Genomic DNA, 17,273 nt, shown 5'->3' with positions numbered 1-17,273 from the left:
ACAATATTCTATTATATGTGCATATATAGTGTTGTACAGTATGTTCTCTTCCAAACACATTTCAGCCCAACTGAAGTTTGCCAGCGACGGCCTTGACACTGGGACATGGATGTGTGCATTGATGAAAAGTAGGCTTAATCACGAATAAAGACAACTCTGAACCAAGTCCACAGACGTCCTTAAAATATTAGGGCTGAAACCTTGAGTCAGACAGGTCCAAAAGATGTCATCCATCCAGTTATTTAAACACTGCTGACGTTACCTTTTTTTAGTATTACATGTATGACGATGCTTAGTCAGTGTTTAACAAAGCCGTGACATATCACGACTGTTGGAATATACTCATCTTTGACTCATCCTAGATATATTGAGTTAAAACCATTAATACAAATATTCACGTATACTGCCCAAAATAACACACTAGGTCGTAAGTTACAATTGGCAAGTTCCCATTGGTATCGCAACTGATAGTATAGATGAAGTATGAGTGTTTATACTGTATATTATATTAATAAATATCAGAGCACTTAAAACCCTGCAGGCAGGGGACAGATGGTGATACACAGGAGGTCAATGTCTTCAGCATCAGCTGTAGAAAACGTTTGATCAACATGAGACAAAGATTTAGAACAAAGCAGCTCTGGAAAGCGTTTGACTGCGTGAGTGACATTTACGTGTCGGCAGCACACGGCGTCCCTGCCTCCGCGTGCAGAGCCAGCGACTCGCCTCCTCTGCATCCGGCTCAGACCGGCTGCCCGGGGAACAACCGCTGTTTGTGTCGCACTGCAACAGCTGAATTCAGGGAGGCTGGAGCACGAACCTTCATCTGGGCACCGTCCATTCTTTAAGTGAGAGAGTTCCGACTGTCGACAAACAGCAGATGTCAAACACAGTAGCATAAACCCGTCTTTAATTTCCTTCCCAACAAACTGTGGACAACACAAAAATACAAGGTAGAGGTATCCAAACAATAACAATATTAGTTCATATCATTATTGTAACATTAACATGGAATGTAATGCTCTCCATATACATTCTTTTTTGAACTTTTAGTTTATTTTATGAAACATGTCAAATAAATAAACTATATCTCTGATACATATATGAATATATTCTCTTTCAGTGAAGATGAGCAGGAAAAGGATGGCAGAACAAACAGGCACTACCATCCCTCCCATCCGTCCTCGTGCACAAACTGCTCTCTCTGATAGCCCTGTCTCAGTCCGTGAACACACTCCTTCGTGTGCGTATAGTGGTAACACCTTCTTTGGAATCAGACACAACGGAAACATTTCTACCGCCTCACACTTCAAACTGCTGCCTGCCCTTTTTACTATCTGTGAACTGGGTTAAAACAGAATGATGACAGTGGGTAAATCGATGCATCAGTCACATACAGTAGATGTTTCCTTTGTGTTATTTGCAGGTCTGTTTCATATCTGGATGATGGACACACACAACGGCAACACTGACAAGCACCAATGGCAGAAAGAGGAAGGAGCTCCAATAAACAGGGCTGCACCATGGTTTTATTTTGAAGAGGAGAGCGAAACGTCTTCCCCCTCTCCTGCAGTCCGGTCCTCCACTTTTCTTTCTTATTGTGCTTCTGTGAATGTGTGTGTGCGTCAGTTCAGTCTTTAGTCTGAGCTTTGGTTCTCCAGCTCCGAGATGATGGTGATCAGGTTCTGGAGACCGAAGATGTAGTCGCTGTCCTGGCCCTCGTGAACCACACTGTCCTCCCGGTAATGTCTGCAGGTGGTGTGAGCAAAGTCAATCATCCGCACGTCCACCAGGGGGCTGCGGGGGTCCGGACGGGTCAGCTGAGCCGGGCGCACGCCCGAGCTCCCGCCGCTGCTACCGCTGCTGCTGCTGCTGATGTCGCTGGACATGGAGGAGCTGTGAGGGAAGCCCAGGGCGCCTGCAACTTCACCCATCTCCTCCTCCTCCTCCTCCATCTCCGGTTCGATCTCCACCTCCTTGTCCTCGTCCTCGTCCTCGTCCTCCTCCTCTTCGGAGAGCCCGTCCTCGGTGCAGCGGCGCGCGTGCTTCCGGTGGGGGGCGCCGTCGTAGATGATGAGCAGAGAGCTGGAGTAGAAGCGGTAGGACTCGCAGGCTTCCAGGGCGGCCTGCATGTCCCTCAGCCTGCGCAGCACCGGGGAGAGGAGCTCGTGCCGTAGATGCTGTCCGCTGTGGAAAAACTGGTACAAAGCCTCTTTGAAGCCCGACAGCGTGAGCTTGCGCCCGTGGTACTTGTTCATGAACATGAGCTGGCCTGTGTCCGACTGGTACACCTGCACGGGCAGAGAAACAACAGTGATTAAGGCAGAGTGGAATTGAAACGCAGAACGATTCCTTTGAGACAGAGCTCTGGGAATAAAAGCCCACCTGCATCCCACACAGGCGGACTCCCAGCGAGGCCGATGTGCTCTGCTCACACTTGCGCATGTGCATGGCCTTCTTCTCCTCCGTGGCGTCGTCTCCGTGTTGCCGCGTGCCCATCTTCAAGTCCAACACGCAGGGCACCGTGTGACGCCACGTCAGGTTCTCCAGCAGGATGAATTCTACAAAACTGGGTCAAGGATAAAGTGGAAAAAAAAAGAACGTGGCCTTCTTCTATACTAATATCTGAAAACCAATAAGTGCTTCCAACTTCATGCAGCAAAGTCACTTTTAGCTGGACATTGCAGACAAGAGGTCTGTGATTTGTTCCGGTGCTTCATCCTCAGAATATATGAACAATTTTATTTCCTATCTATTTCCTCCGTGATCCTGAATGTTGGGCAGAGAATATTATAAGTGGAACAGTGTAGGTGTCAGGCAGTAAAGGGATACTGTACTGGTTGCGGTGCTTGGCATTCTCCTTCATCCTCTGCAGGTGCTGCTGGTGACATTTTAGACTCCAAGGGTTGTGTTTGAGCTGCGGCACGGCGCTACTATGACTACGCTCCAGCCTGTAGTGGAGCACCTCAGCCTGGTGCCGCCACTCCAGCTCCACGTCATCCGGCAGCTTGTGAGCACTGGACGGCAGAGGGAGAGAGGCTGCAGTTACAAATCAGGAGTCTCCTGCAGTGATCTAGGTCCGAAGCCGCCTCTGGCAGCCGAGGATCATCCTCCTGCTGTATTTAGTCTGATTAACTTAGCCGTAAGGTTTATTGGTCGACATGTGCGTCATCAACGGATGAATGCGAGCCGTCAGGCTAAAGCTTTATCATTCAAGGGAAACAACAGACAAATGTTGGGATTCGTTGGTTATATGTGTGTGTGCTGCCACCTCACCTCTTGTCCTTGTCCTTGCGACAGTGGCGGCCTCGGCTGTTCTCGGTGTCCACGAGCAGCGAGGACGCCACCACCGTCCCCCACTGGAGCATCTTGTTCTTGGCCTCGCAGTCAGCGGAGGGGTCCATGTTCTCCACGCCGGCCGCCGGGTCGCTGTGGAGGGGATAGGCGATGAGGCAAAGGTTCCCTTCTTCATCCTCCTCAAAGCTCACCGATACCACACCTGAGAAAGAGGGAGAGACAAAATCAAAACAGTTAGCAAACATCTCATATGTTTACCTGCTGTAGCTGTGACACTCACGCAACAGACTGTGTTGACACACATACACTGCTATCAGACAGTTATTCCAAATATGTGGACAGGAACGTTACAGACAATCAAAAAGTCATAGTGAAATGTCAAAAGGTCCAAACGTATTTGGGAACATGAATAACTAAAAGGTCAAACCCAAATAACACAAGGCCATGATTTATATTTCAGATTTTATTACCAGATATATACACACTGTACACCGCCAAGAGAAACCACATATAACAGTAGTGGTACTATCATCCTAGAAGGTTCAGAATGTCAACATGTAAACACCAATCCAGACAGTTTCAAGGTTTCCAAAGGTAGAGCACCATAAACCCAACCTCAGATTTCTGTCTTCACCTGTTTCTATTATAAAAGGTCACGCCTGTTCGTGTCCTGTACTACGAGTACAGGAAACAGTAAAACAATGAGAAGGTGAGGTATGAGAAATGTGCATGAACAGCACTGCTCCACAGGTATGAGCTCTAAAATGCTGTCGTAAAACAACCTGAACAGCTCGTTATGTGTGTGTATAAGGAGAAAAAAATGTCAAACCAGTGCAACAGGCTGGAGCTGATGTTTAGGCGGACCGGCCTTTTCAGGCCACTCTTTGATGTCTTAACATTCAGTTATTATCATTATTAATAGACTGCACACTGCTAGCGTTATGACAGAGCGGTCTGCTCACAGGATGCAGCTCCCTCCTGTGGCACACACTGTTCTCTGCTGGCTCGGAAAACAGGCCGATTTTTGGGAAAATGAAGAGAACAACTCCGTTTGCAATTGCACACAAGCCGCCAAATAGCACGGCTTACAAAACGCCGACTTCCACGGTGAACACAGAACAACACAGGGCCACAGCAACACAATGCACTGCAACACGAAGCCACTGCACGCTGGAGGCATGAAAGGCTTGTTTGTATTACCTCGGTACTGAGGAGTGAACGTTCTCATTGCAGCAGGCAGACTCTTGTAGAACTGATGCTCGCGGGGGATGAGGGGCTTGCAGATAGTCTGCTCTCCGAAGCGCAGCACGCAAGAGTGTCCCCCCACCTGGTGCACAAAGGGCTCCAGCATCACCCCTTTATCCATGTAGCACTGCTTCTGCTGCAGCTGATTCTGCTGCTGCTGCTGCTTTTGCTTTTTCTCTGCATCTATGGCCTCCCGGGCCTGAGCCTCCACAGCCGGACTCATCCTCCGCTGGCCCTGGCCACACGACAGCGGGCATTAGCCTCCTCACGCACACACACACAATGTGGTGGGGGCCCTATCAGGCAGGGGCGCGCGCACACAAGCACACGCTCAGGCGCTCACACACTGCAGAGCTGCACGGGACCAGTCCAAGATGCTGGCGTGGAGACTGCAGGGTCTGGTCCAGTTATTCCCACGGTGTGTCTTCAGAGGCTGCCGTTGATGATGATGATATGCGTTGTCTGCGCTGTCAGAGGATTCTGCTGGTCAAAAAGCAAAAGACAAGAGGGAAGACGTGGAGGAGAAATGCTGAGTGGGTAATTCCCTTTGTGTCCTGGTCTAGCAGCTCCTGTTTGCGGCTGGAGCAGAAAGCCCTTAGACGTCCTCTAACCGTTAGGCTTTGGACCAGTGCTGCAGCACCACATAAAGCCTGCACTTGTGCCTCTACTGGAGACCAAAGCTCTGACAGCACAGAGCTGGCTCGGGACTGGTAAAACTCTCCCAAGCTCGTCTCTAAGCCCGCCCCCATCACGAGCAGCCCGCCAATCAGCAGCGCTCAGAGCATGTTGTTGGGTGGTAACCCTTTGGGGAAAATGAGCAGCAAACAAAGACGGTGGTGGGAGGGGGAAGGGAGAGAGAGGAAGGAAGAATAAAAACAAGGAAGGAGGGTGAGGCTGAACTCAGCTGTTTTTTACTGTTTGTGTGACAGCAGGGATTTACCAAGTTGACAGGATAAGCAGCAACAGGGACAGAAACAGTGAGAAAAGCACAAAATTAAGCACAAATAATGATGAATAAAGATGCCATGTTTGAAAATTAAAATGCACATTTTCTTTACTGGAAGAGGAACATGATGTGAGGATGTGGTGGTGAGGAGATAATGTTTTGAGAAGGGAGGATCTGAGCTAAAGGGGTCTGTGCCGGAGCCAGACTGAAAGCTCTAATCCTCCCCTCACACCCTCCCAGGTCTTCCTGACACAGATTATTGCAGCAGCCTGAATATTTTGTGTCCATGCACGTGAGTCCACAAAACTGGCGTGTGTAGAGGGCACGGCGAGCAGTCACTTTGAAAAGTGTTTATATCCCTTTACTTTACACATTTCTAAAAGTAATGTGGAATGTAGAAACTGCATATTTGGCTATTTTGGCCCACAGGTAGCGCATGAGACTGGAATGTAGGAGTCCTGGTTTCAAATCCAGCCTCAGTCGCCAGGTGTGTCCTTGAGCAAGCTCCCCGTGGGCGCAGCCTGTGAGGCTGCCCACTGATCCCCCAAGTGAGATGGGTTAAAGTGCAGAGAACAGTTCCCTACTGTGGAAGCAATAAAATGAGATGAAAAGCCCCTTTTTCTGCCCCTACAGAACACAGCTTCAAATCTGAACATCTGGGTTTCTAACCATCAGATCTGTGTGGAGGTTGGTATTAGTCAGATGATGAGTGAAGTGTTGAGGAGGTGGCTGTCCAATGAGCTGCCTGCAACACCCAAAAAGCCCTTATCTTTGCCTCACTACAAAACGTTATGGTGGTACACACAGTTCTCTGAAGCCCATGTCTCTGTTTGTGTAGTGTAAATTGTGGAATCTTATTTTAATAGTTGGTGCTTCTTTCTTCAGGCGGCTGAGTTTGTCAAAGGACTCAGATTGGCTCCAGCCTCCTCACAACCATCTATGGATAAGTGTGTATAGTTTACAGATGGAATAACATCAGATGGGGGTCGCATACTTTTCAGGCAACAAGTTGGCATCGTCTTTTGTCTAAATATATGCCTTTGAGTTTTCTCGTATGCCACTATGTGTCCGTGCACATTTAAATATACATTTAAGTTGGTCTTTGGCTTGTTGTGTGGAGAAGTGTCAGAATGCCAAGCGCTAATCTCTCTAATCCCGCCTCTTGGAACACCAAAGAGAAACAGGCCATGACAAACAAGCAGAAAATAGCCACAGTTACACTTAAACACACGTGCTGTGTACATATATACAACACATCTAAGGCAATCTGACAGCAGACAAAGGCATGATCTGAATTACCCTTGGATATGACATTGTTCTAAATGTATTTTTTAACAATAGGACATAATGTATCACCATATCTGACTCCGGGATATTATTGAATTTCCACAGAGGCAGAAGACAGAACACAGGCCAATCTAGAAACACTAAGTGAAACAAAGGAGTACATCTTTAAATCTGTGCTGAGACAGCTACATCAACAAAAGGGAAGTGTGAAGTCAAAGCCATGACCTTGATTGGAATGGGCAGGGCAGCATGAGATGGGATGTGCAGCTACTGGTACTCAAACAACGGTACCCTGCAAAATCTACTGGTCTGTAACTTCTAAATCTTCTGAAACTCAGTACTATACACTAAAAAACAAACTAAAAGCTGTGACATAAATAGAAAATGAGAATTAAAAGAACCCCAGATGTGTGTGTTTGGACTCGAATGCCCTTTAAACACTGATGCAAAGCCAAAAAGAGATACATAAGGTGTCAGTCTTTACAGTTCTAGTGCATGTAAACCTCATCAGCATCCTGTGTTTTAAGCACTGTACGCTTTGCTCCATATTCAAACTCTAAGTCATGCAAGCAGGGGTCTCAACAGCCCCCACGATCATCAGCACAGTCACTGAGATCAAAGGCCTAATTTAGCAGACCTAAGCTGTGAGCATTCATCTATCAACAGTAACAGTGACAATAAGTATGTCACTGTGGATATCAATCGGGTTGATGCTATATTGAATCAAGGCTGGGTTAGCTCCAAAGGGCTTTGCAGCACATTCAGGTGTCCCAGAAATGTGATTGTAAATATATCTGAATTAACGGGGCCCACGTTGGGAGAAACACTTGGTGGGTGTGAGGGGGAGAGCAGGAAGGAAGGGTGAGATCTGTCCTCTGCCCCTGTGGCCATGGACACTGGAGGAGAGGACTAATATCAAGGTGCTGAGTGAAGGTTTGAACGAGTATAACAGAGCATGTTGTACTACAGCGTTCAGCCACACTATGGATGTGCTCCATGTGGGTCATGCTTTCAGTAAATACACCACACAAAGCACATCAACACAATCATTTCAAAGCATTCTGTTTTAGACCTACAGTAAATAGGTGTATCCTCAGCTTACCTGCTTCTCAGAAGTATCTAGATGTGTGTTATTGTATTGCTGACCTTCTCTCCTCCAAGAGAATTAACGGATGAGACAAGTAATCTGAGTAAGGTGGCAGGAGTCTGGATTTAATGGATCTGGATTCATTTATGTTGTGGTCAAGGGCAACTGTGGATAAACACATATTCATGTACCAAGAACATTCATACAAACGCAAAAGACAACACAGACTGCACACAAACAAAAACAATCAGTGATATTTGCCCTGTGTCTGCTGACACATTGACCTGGCTGCAGAGGAAACAGGTTGATTGAGTTAATTTCCAGAATAAACATGTTGGAAGACAGGCTATTAAAGCACACATTAATTAACCAAGCTTGTTCTGTGTCAGTGGAAAGAGACGAACACAAGATTCAGGATAGATCAAGTGGTCGCCTAGTCATAGTTCCAGTTACATAGGTGTACAATTCTGTCTGATTATTCTTCCATTTAGCGTCAGTGTCACCTTCTGTGTCTATTTATAATAATAATAACAACAACAATAACAATATACAATAATCTCTATTTTGACCGTATTTTGATCAAGTTCAATAATAACCTCACTGTGTGACAACCTCCGACAATGGGTGGGAGCTCTTTGTACAAGGTCACCTCACCGCTACACACAACCGCCCTCAACTTGTTTCCTGTCCAACATCTGAAAGGGAAGCGAGGTTCAAAAATATAACAAAGACGACTGGCGCAATGGCGGTGATGAGATTATGATTACACCGGCTTTTTCGCCTGATGATTAACCTAATTAACTTGTAAATGAGAGCACCAAGAATAACCTGATGTCCTCAATAAAGCGTATCCTCCAGCGTTTTCCATCATCAGAATAAGATGAGTGATTACTGATTAGCTGATACTGATCATTATGAATATGCACCTTAGCATTCAAGCATTGTCATTGTCAAAGTATCATAGAAAGTCTAAACTTATTTCTTTGAAAGTATATTTTTAAATAATTGTAAACAGGAGCACAGTTAAAATATAAATGACTGGAGATACGTGTGAATTAACATTTAAGGGGTACACTCAGCAAAAAGCCTTTTACCGCAGTGGTGAGACTGGCCAAATACAGGCATATGTGGCTCATCGTGTTTACAATGGCTCCATTCCAGCCTCTCTACGTGCACTGGCTCCACGGCCCGATTGGCAGAGCAGTGACGATGGGGATAGTTGAGACACAAGATATAGGTTTACAATTAAGAGAAGTCTAATTGGAGTGCGCCCGAGTCAGAAATAGGCCAGGATTAGTACTGCGAGTCCCTGGAGGAAATAGGGACAGTAAGAACTAGTTCTGGATAACACCGATGTTCTGCCAAGAGCTAAGATCACACCTCTGTAAGTAGCAATGAATCCGATCATGAAGAGGATACAGTGAAGAAAAGAAAAACATCCATTTTAAGGGTAATACATGACTGGAAAACACAACGATGGTTTATCCTTCTTCTTCGTCAGTGTCTGATAATCTGGATGCTGAGTCGTTACATCAAGCTGTAAGGCTCAGCAACACTGTACAGTAAACAGGGATGTTGACGTCAGACATTTCCTGTACAGTATTTAAGCTTTGCCACATTCTTAAACTGTCTGCACTTCTCAGAACCATTAGACGGACTCTCAGCAGGCTTCAGCTCACTGAGACAATGCAGAACCACCGGCTGAGTTCTGGCACAGAACTGCTAACGGGTTCTAGCACTACTAAATCCCTAAACATTAGTTTTCCATTACCTGCTTTTAAAGTGAGGCATGACAAATTATATTAATTAACAAGTTGAATAATAGTGAAGTTTTTATGTTTATCGTACAAATGTAAACATTGTCCCATCCCAGTCCTCAGAGAAAATCTGTGTCTTCTGAGAAACTAAACTGAGCGTTCTACACTCACTTCAGGAAGACCTCTGCTTCTGACACCTTATATGAACCAAGCTCCATCTCAATGGTGGCAAAGGCCTTGCAGCCAGGGAGAGCTGACACCAACTGGTCCTTTACAAGAAACCTTGTTTTTTCTTAGCAGAAAGTAAATGTAAAAATAGTCGCTATGGCTAATTTTGCACAAAACACCAACCCACTTAATAGAATTCTGTGGACGGACATTGTTTTCTGTGGCTGGGATATTAGGGTCAGGGTACGAGTGATACCTGTCAACATACTGGTGTCACAAGCAACCCTGTCTGACTCCTATCTCTGCTGAAGCCTCTGTTAGTCTGTTAGAGTTGCGTGTCAACAACACTCAACACCTGACCCCTGGCTTTACATGTGGCCCTGTATCAGTCAGACGCCGTCTTGCTGTCATGACAGAGAAAAGACACGACAGACAGGTTTAGCAGCGGATACTTTCTATGTAGGGCCTATCGCTTTTCAGCAGTGTTTACTCTTCAAAGACGTGTCGGCATTCACTTTCAGTCCCGAGTTGTTTTAGTGAGCACTATTATCATTTTCATGTGTTTTAAACCATATTGAATAGTATTTGTTCAACTACAATGCATATCTGTGTTGGCAACGTTTGCATCATAAGTGCATCATAAGAGAAACTACTGGATGATCATCACTCATCTGTTTTGACACATCAATTTATGATTAAGTGATTAAAAAAAATGTTATTGTTTCTTCATTTAGTGAAAACAGTGTAGACAGCTAACTTACGGTTTTTATTTTATTTTTTTTTTTTTTTTAAATTATGCTTATTATTTATTACTTTATTTACTTATTGTTATGAATGACCAATATTGTTGTAATTTTTTATAGAGAACATGATCAAACTTAAACCTGTTTGGAATTTTCAAAAATCAGAGAGCTGTTAAGTATCAGTGAAATGCCTTCCTCTCACCTAGCAAAAAAAAATCAGCAGCAGGCGACTAAATTAATCCTGAAAGTTGGAAGGTGAAGTTAGAGAAAATGATCTTAAAAACTGAAAAGTTAACTCAAGTTCCTATAACGTCGAGACACTCAGGATGCAGGCATTTGCGTGTTTACGTTGACTGACATTTTGTCGCCTCCAAAGAGTGTCAACTCCTGCCACCGCCTTCCCACGTTAGATGGAGGGCTGCACATGCTGGCGCGTCCATCGCACCAAACAGAACCCCCCCCATCTCTCTTGCCAGAAATAACAACACTCATACACTTTATCTGACGCTATTAAAAGCTGAGCACTGACTTACACACAATGGCATGCTCCCAGTGTAGCCCAGGAGACCAGAGCTCTTTCCATACAGTCACATTGTTGTGCACAGACATTTAGACATAAATATAACTATAATAACCTATTCGCTTCCTTTATAAAATTAGAACCCTTGGAAGCCAACTTCCATTTAGTGCATCAGTCAAATTCTAATAACTTAGTGATGGAAAGAATGAACAAAAAAACATTCTTTGGTTGAAGTATAGCCAAATATGTGACAAACTAAGCTAAATGGAAAGCCAGGACTTGAAACCTGATACAATTATGTAAAAAGAAATGTCATCGTTGGGGAGCGAAGACAAGCAACTGATTCATCCAGGACACTTAATACTGTAAATCAACTCAGCATGCTAAAGGCAAAGAGCCTTAGCCTCTGCTTACTGCCGGGCAGATTAATATTAATCCTTGGAAAAAGCCCACACACGTGCGAAAACATAATACTGTAATGTAAGGCTTCAAGATAGAGTACAGTTGCAACAATGTCGAGGTTTGGTGCAGAGGACCGAGGTCAGTCAAGGACAGACACAAGCTGTGACAACAGATACACGGCAGAAAGTTACTAAGAGGACTTGAAAAGACAGAAAGGAGAAAGCTCGGGGCCATCAGACACATAAACACGACTCCTGTGTACCACTGTGATACTGTGCCCATTGGATTCACTCTGTTGCAGGGCAGGCTCAGCATTTGAACTCAGCCTCTCAGAACAGAACAGAACTAGAGCATTCATATAATATGCAGATCTAATTCTCTAACCAAACAAATTTCCATTTTAGATGTATGCTTGCTATTTTAGCAATGAGGAAGTCTTTACACCTAAATATCCTCACAAATGTACACGTAGAGTGCTACAGCTAATGCCAGACTGTATGTAGGTCAAGCAGCAAACCGGTTATTACACAGATACTCGTTGCTATCAAGCAACATGGAGCTATACAGTACCATTAGGGGTGAGGGTTACATGTTTGATGTCAGTCACGTAAACAAGTGTGGACCATTTACAATTACAGTGCAAAGGTCCACGGTAGCACTGGTGAAATAACATTAGGAAGATGTAGAGCCGCGTGTGTGGGTCGGGACGTTGGGCGATCAAAGCAGCGTGCGGCTGTGTGCTTTGGTGCTGCAGAGAGCTCTGCAGTGCATGTGTGCACGTGAGAGAGAGTGCACGTGACAGGATGAGAGAAGAGCCCATCCATACCCCGTTCTGAAGACACTCGTCCCCCTCCTGACAAAATCAACCCTGCTTTCTGCACCAAGGCAGACGTCATATTTAGCCCTCTCACGTCCAGACTCAATTTTCCCCCAAATAGCAACATTTGTCCATTGTAATATGAGCATCAGCCCCTTTTAACCAGCATAATTTGGACACCACTCAGTCCAGGAAAAATGACACAGGCCTGACTAAAATTTGGTCTCTGTGTTGAGTTTTTTTTTCACACAACACTGAGTCATTAATCAATTGCTTGGAATCTAAAAGAGTACCCCAATTACCCTCCTACCTCTACTTATTCTCCTCACCTGGTGGTCTGTACCCGGATACTGGGCAGTAAAGAAGAAGAGAAGGCACACTCTTGGGGTCCAGAACCTAGTGGCCAGATGTTTCTGAGTGGGTACTATTATCCTTGGCCGTGCTCCAATACGCTGACCGAAGATCGTTTGAAGCCTTGGAGTGAGACAGAGAGACAGGTAAATGCACAGTATTAAAAAATGTAAATATAAAAATGAATGGATTAAGATTTATTTATTGTCATTGCACAATTAAGATGCCTCTTTTCATATTCCTCTCTAGCTTCATCCTCCTTCTGTTTCAAAAACAAACATCATATATGTGTAATTTCTAAAGCAGAGCAAGCCTGTCTCTCTAATGACTTTCTTGTACCACTTTCCATCTAAATCCATCTACAGCTCCCCTCAGGGCCAAAATAATGTATGGGATCTACATGGACACTTTACTGTAGCTAATAAGATGAACCAAACTGAATCATAAAGAACCAGTTCATCTTTAACTGCTGATGATACCATAACAGGCCGCTGTTGCCCATGTGTCTGATCAGGGCTGCAGCTCACAGTGCAAGCCAAGCTGACATAAGACGACTGCGACCTGGCCTAGTAACACCACACCTGAGACAGAGGCTGGGAGAGATGAGCCAACTGGAAGATGATGTCGCAGACAGAGGGCAGGGGATTGAATACAATGATCGGGGCACAGCAGAAGACAAGGACTGTGCCTGCATGATGCTACACCACTAAAACACTGGCTTGCATGGAGATACACGCTGAGGTTTGCCAACAAATATCACTTCAGTGCAGATGTTGCTAAAAGGTCAAACACACGCAACCACACACACAACAACAACAAAAAAAAACCTGTTCAAAAATAGAAACTCTTTCGTTGACCTCTACTTTGCCATGAAGGATGCATTACAGTGCATTTCTCCGGAGGCCAAACCCCATAAGTGCACTTTAAATGAGTGAGTGACTAATTAGAATTCACTCTAAATAACACATGCAGTAGGAAGAACAATGTGTTCTTCACAACAAGGAACACATGCACACATTGTGGTGACTTCACAATAATGTAATAACTGAGTCCTTCATTGGCAAATACAGATTGAAGAGCACTAGAGTGGACAATGACCACTGCTTGGATTTATTATAGGGAGGGAAAGGTTGTTGCAACAGTAAAATATGACGAAGAAGATGAAAAAGTAAAAAGGCACCGTTGGGAGTCAGTCAGAGACCAAACAGACAGATATGGATTCTAAATGAGCTGGCAAAGCCAACAACTGCTTCCAGCGGCCAGAGATGGTGAGAACAGCGGTTAAATATAAACTCAGAAATCCCTCAACACAAGGCCACTTAATGAGGGAGCCTGGACGGCAGTGTGGCAGCTACAGACAGCAAAGGGGGGGGGGGGCAGAAGGCAACTGGCAAAGGCCCAGCACTGTGACCGTTCACAGCACGATGGTCACTCATCGAATGGAACAGCTTCATGTTCTGTGCCCTCTCAATGACAAAGGGCACGCTCTCCGCCTCTGTCCAACTGGCCTCCTCGTCTCCCAGCACGCGGTCTGCTCTGATGCTGGACGCTTCTCCTCTCAAACAAGGCTCATAGCTACTCAGAAGAAATTAAGCTGCTGAGGAGATTGTCATATGCAGTCACAGGATTAAAGCTTGTCACACTTTCCATGACTGGGAGCATGACTGGTAAGTCAGCCCCAGCTCCGAAGGAGAACGTTGGCCCTGGCGGTCACCCTGTTGGATTGTGGTAAGCACCTGAAATATTAATAAGGTCAAAGAAGCGCTGCTGGCTCCAGGCCTAGGCCAAGCTTTGATACTTCAATGAGGTGCCAGCATAGTGTCACTTTCTCCCCACAGCAAAAGCCTGATCTGGTTTCATCAGCGTTAAGTGTCTATTTCTCTCTACGCTTTGACCTCAGAGGGAAGCCCTTGTCTGCCACTGTGACGATATGGACACCTATTTAAAGGTAACAGACACCGTCCTAAGGACACTGAGACTTGCTGGGGAATAAAAGGATCTACCCCGAGGCTGGATGACAGTATATTTGTGTTACTTTACAACCCTAATCATCAAAGAATGTTTTTGTCGCTGTGCCAAAGCTCACTGGGCTGCTACTCATCCCAGCGTGACCACAAGTGTGTGAAAGTCACGCTGAAAGTATGGGCCCGCGTCTCGCTGACAATTTAAAGTGGACAAATTTATACACTGGACTAAAACATGACCCGAAATGGTAAAGCAGCTCGAACAGATAAAACACATCCATAATGGTGAAAGCTAAAGTCACTAAATCCCACAGAAGACAACGCCAGCAAAAAAAAGGGTTGTGCATAAGCTCTCAGATCAGAGGTTTGGCAGATTAACAGGCCTGAATAATTGAATGTAAGAAGTGAGGGCAACAGACGTCACCGTACTCGAGGGCCAAGAGGCTGTGTGGCCTCAGTCCCAGCCATGAAGGGGGTGTCTGCTTTCTTACCGTCAGACCCTAATTAGGAAAGAAGCAGCAGAGATGTTGGCCTTTCAGAAGACATATCACTGGACAATTCTCAGTAAATAAAAATCCACAAAGATGATGTATTGTCGCAGGAAAGAGTAAATGCCCATGATCACAGTATATACTTGTGTTAATGTATTTCAATATACACTAACTGGCCTGATGACTCGTGATTTGTTATATGTGTTGCTGTGCTTTTGCTCGGTCTTGGCCCAGTCTCATCAGTCTAATCATCATACTAATAAACAAGTTGTCGGCAAGTGTGCGCTGGATGTTTTTAATGTCCCAGAGTGTCGTACTACCACGGGGTTAAGGAGGGAAACACTGATGTAATGACACCGACACATCAAACCACTGCATTCAGGGAATTCAGTCTGTTTAACGTGCTGTTGGACGGAGGTTACTTCAGCCAAGTCAGTCAGAGGTTCAGTCAAAATCCTTAGCTGATTATGAAAGGCCATAAAAAAAAGAAAGTATGTCCATAACGGGAAATACAAAATGTCCCTGACAGACTCTGATAACAAGAAACATGACAATCTACAGGACCGTAACCTCAGAATTAATAAACGTAACTGCTGATCGAGTATTCAAGGATCAGTGCTGGTACACGCACATTTTACTGACTGAGATAACCCATAGTCATTCCTAATAGTTGTGTTTCCTGAGTATCTATTGAGAATGATGTTTACATGTTATACATAAGTTGCTGTTGCTATCGTTAACCACATGGAGAACAGTAAAGGTACATGAGCTAGCGTTAGCGCCAGTTTGTATGGCTGGCGTTAGCCGTGAATTGAACTGTACCGCTAGCAGGCGTTGGTGTTTTAGGCTTTGTACAAATGCTACAGCCGCTATGTTTGGCGTTACGTCTGCGTAATATGCCATAAATATCTGCTGGGTGCTACAAAGTATGCAAAAAAATTACCTCTTCATCACTTTCTCAACAGAGTCCACGCAGACTTTTAAATGTGCGGTTTCCGGTTCCCACGGGTGACTCTGATTGGTCCACTAGGCCGGAAGTAACTGTTTGGATGCCATGGCAACCGGGACAGCAACGTCCGCACACGCTCGATTGTGGATGTTCATTCCTTCAAAGATTAGCGAGCACGACAACCCCAATAGCTGACTGACAGCAATTTAAACGAAACACGTTGAGTTGTGACGTTTGCAAATTTTCAGATTTTAAAATGTCAATATTTGATTCCATATTGATATATTTTGGAAAAACAATAGGTCCTTTTCATTGGAAGTTTGTACTTACACCGTAAGTGTACTTAGTCACAGCGACCAGGACCCTTTAGCGAACCTTAGTTAAACCTTTCAAATGTACCCCGCAAAATTGCAAAATTGTTAAATTACTTCCCATGATTACTTGTAAAAACTAAAAATTGGCCATAATCATGTTGTTGCATCTTCTACAATTGTTGCAGATCAAGGTTATATAATAGGTCATGAACTTGAGTTTGCAGAGGCAGACAGAGAGAGAGGCGAGAGCGTGGATGGGTGTGAGTGGGTGTGTGTGCCTGTGGGGGGGATCAGCAGTCAGGCCCCAGACAGATATCAATAGACAAATGCTTTAGATGTTCAGGGGGACACTCAATCTTGCCAGTGGGGTTTTCAATTTGTGTGTTTATGTGTGTGTGCTGCTGATTGTGGGAGGGACGGGGGAAGACGAGATGTTTTCTTTACGTGTGCAAGTGATTCCTGGATCCAACCCTGCAGTGATCGCTTGTCATCTTCCTGTCCCTCTGTGATGTATTACTGAGCTTGTATTTTAAATTTCCTCATATATCAGACGTTTGACAGATGGTGGATGAACTACGGATGCTCCCCCGACGTGACAAAAAGCATAAATACACATGCTGAAATACACTCAGGCTGATTCACGTTTTAATTCAGTCACTGGCGGAAGCTTTGCACTGATTTAGGATGAAAAACCAGTTCAAGAGCTGCAAGATCCAGGTCATTTATGTGAAATGAAAGCAAATTTATATGTTGCAGTCATTTTCATAATTAATTCATCACCTCATATTAATATTTTAGTTTTAGTTCTATTAAATTATTTTTATTTTGAAAACAACACAAAGGTTTTTAACGTCACATGTCAAAGACAACAGGAGAACTTTGCGTTTGTGAGTTGAGTGATTTACAGAGTGATGAATGTAATGCATGTGGGCGCT

The 17,273-nt window shown here is 44.8% G+C and overlaps 1 protein-coding gene across 2 annotated transcripts; it reads right to left on the bottom strand.

Annotated features, from left to right (window-relative positions):
* Positions 1 to 893: 893 nt before the first annotated feature.
* On the bottom strand, positions 894 to 16,157 carry LOC114855911 (inositol hexakisphosphate kinase 2-like). 2 transcript variants are annotated; one of them, XM_029151440.3, is made up of 7 exons: positions 16,019 to 16,157; positions 12,599 to 12,743; positions 4,498 to 5,022; positions 3,277 to 3,499; positions 2,838 to 3,017; positions 2,386 to 2,569; positions 894 to 2,291 (listed from the first exon to the last, which is right to left on the bottom strand). In XM_029151440.3, the coding sequence occupies exons 3-7, from the start codon at positions 4,763 to 4,765 to the stop codon at positions 1,638 to 1,640; spliced, it is 1,509 nt and encodes a 502-aa protein (XP_029007273.1). In that variant the 5' UTR covers positions 4,766 to 5,022; positions 12,599 to 12,743; positions 16,019 to 16,157; the 3' UTR covers positions 894 to 1,637. The 2 variants fall into 2 exon arrangements, with proteins under 2 accessions (XP_029007273.1, XP_029007274.1); XM_029151441.3 differs by lacking the exons at positions 12,599 to 12,743; positions 16,019 to 16,157 and having other exon boundaries at positions 2,386 to 2,561; positions 2,833 to 3,017; positions 4,498 to 5,247.
* Positions 16,158 to 17,273: the final 1,116 nt, after the last annotated feature.

Source organism: Betta splendens, chromosome 5 (genome assembly GCF_900634795.4).
Source record: "Betta splendens chromosome 5, fBetSpl5.4, whole genome shotgun sequence".
Taxonomy (NCBI): Eukaryota; Metazoa; Chordata; class Actinopteri; order Anabantiformes; family Osphronemidae; genus Betta; species Betta splendens.
The sequence above is the reverse complement of the archived record's forward strand: the minus strand, read 5'-3'. Positions and strand labels throughout refer to the sequence as shown.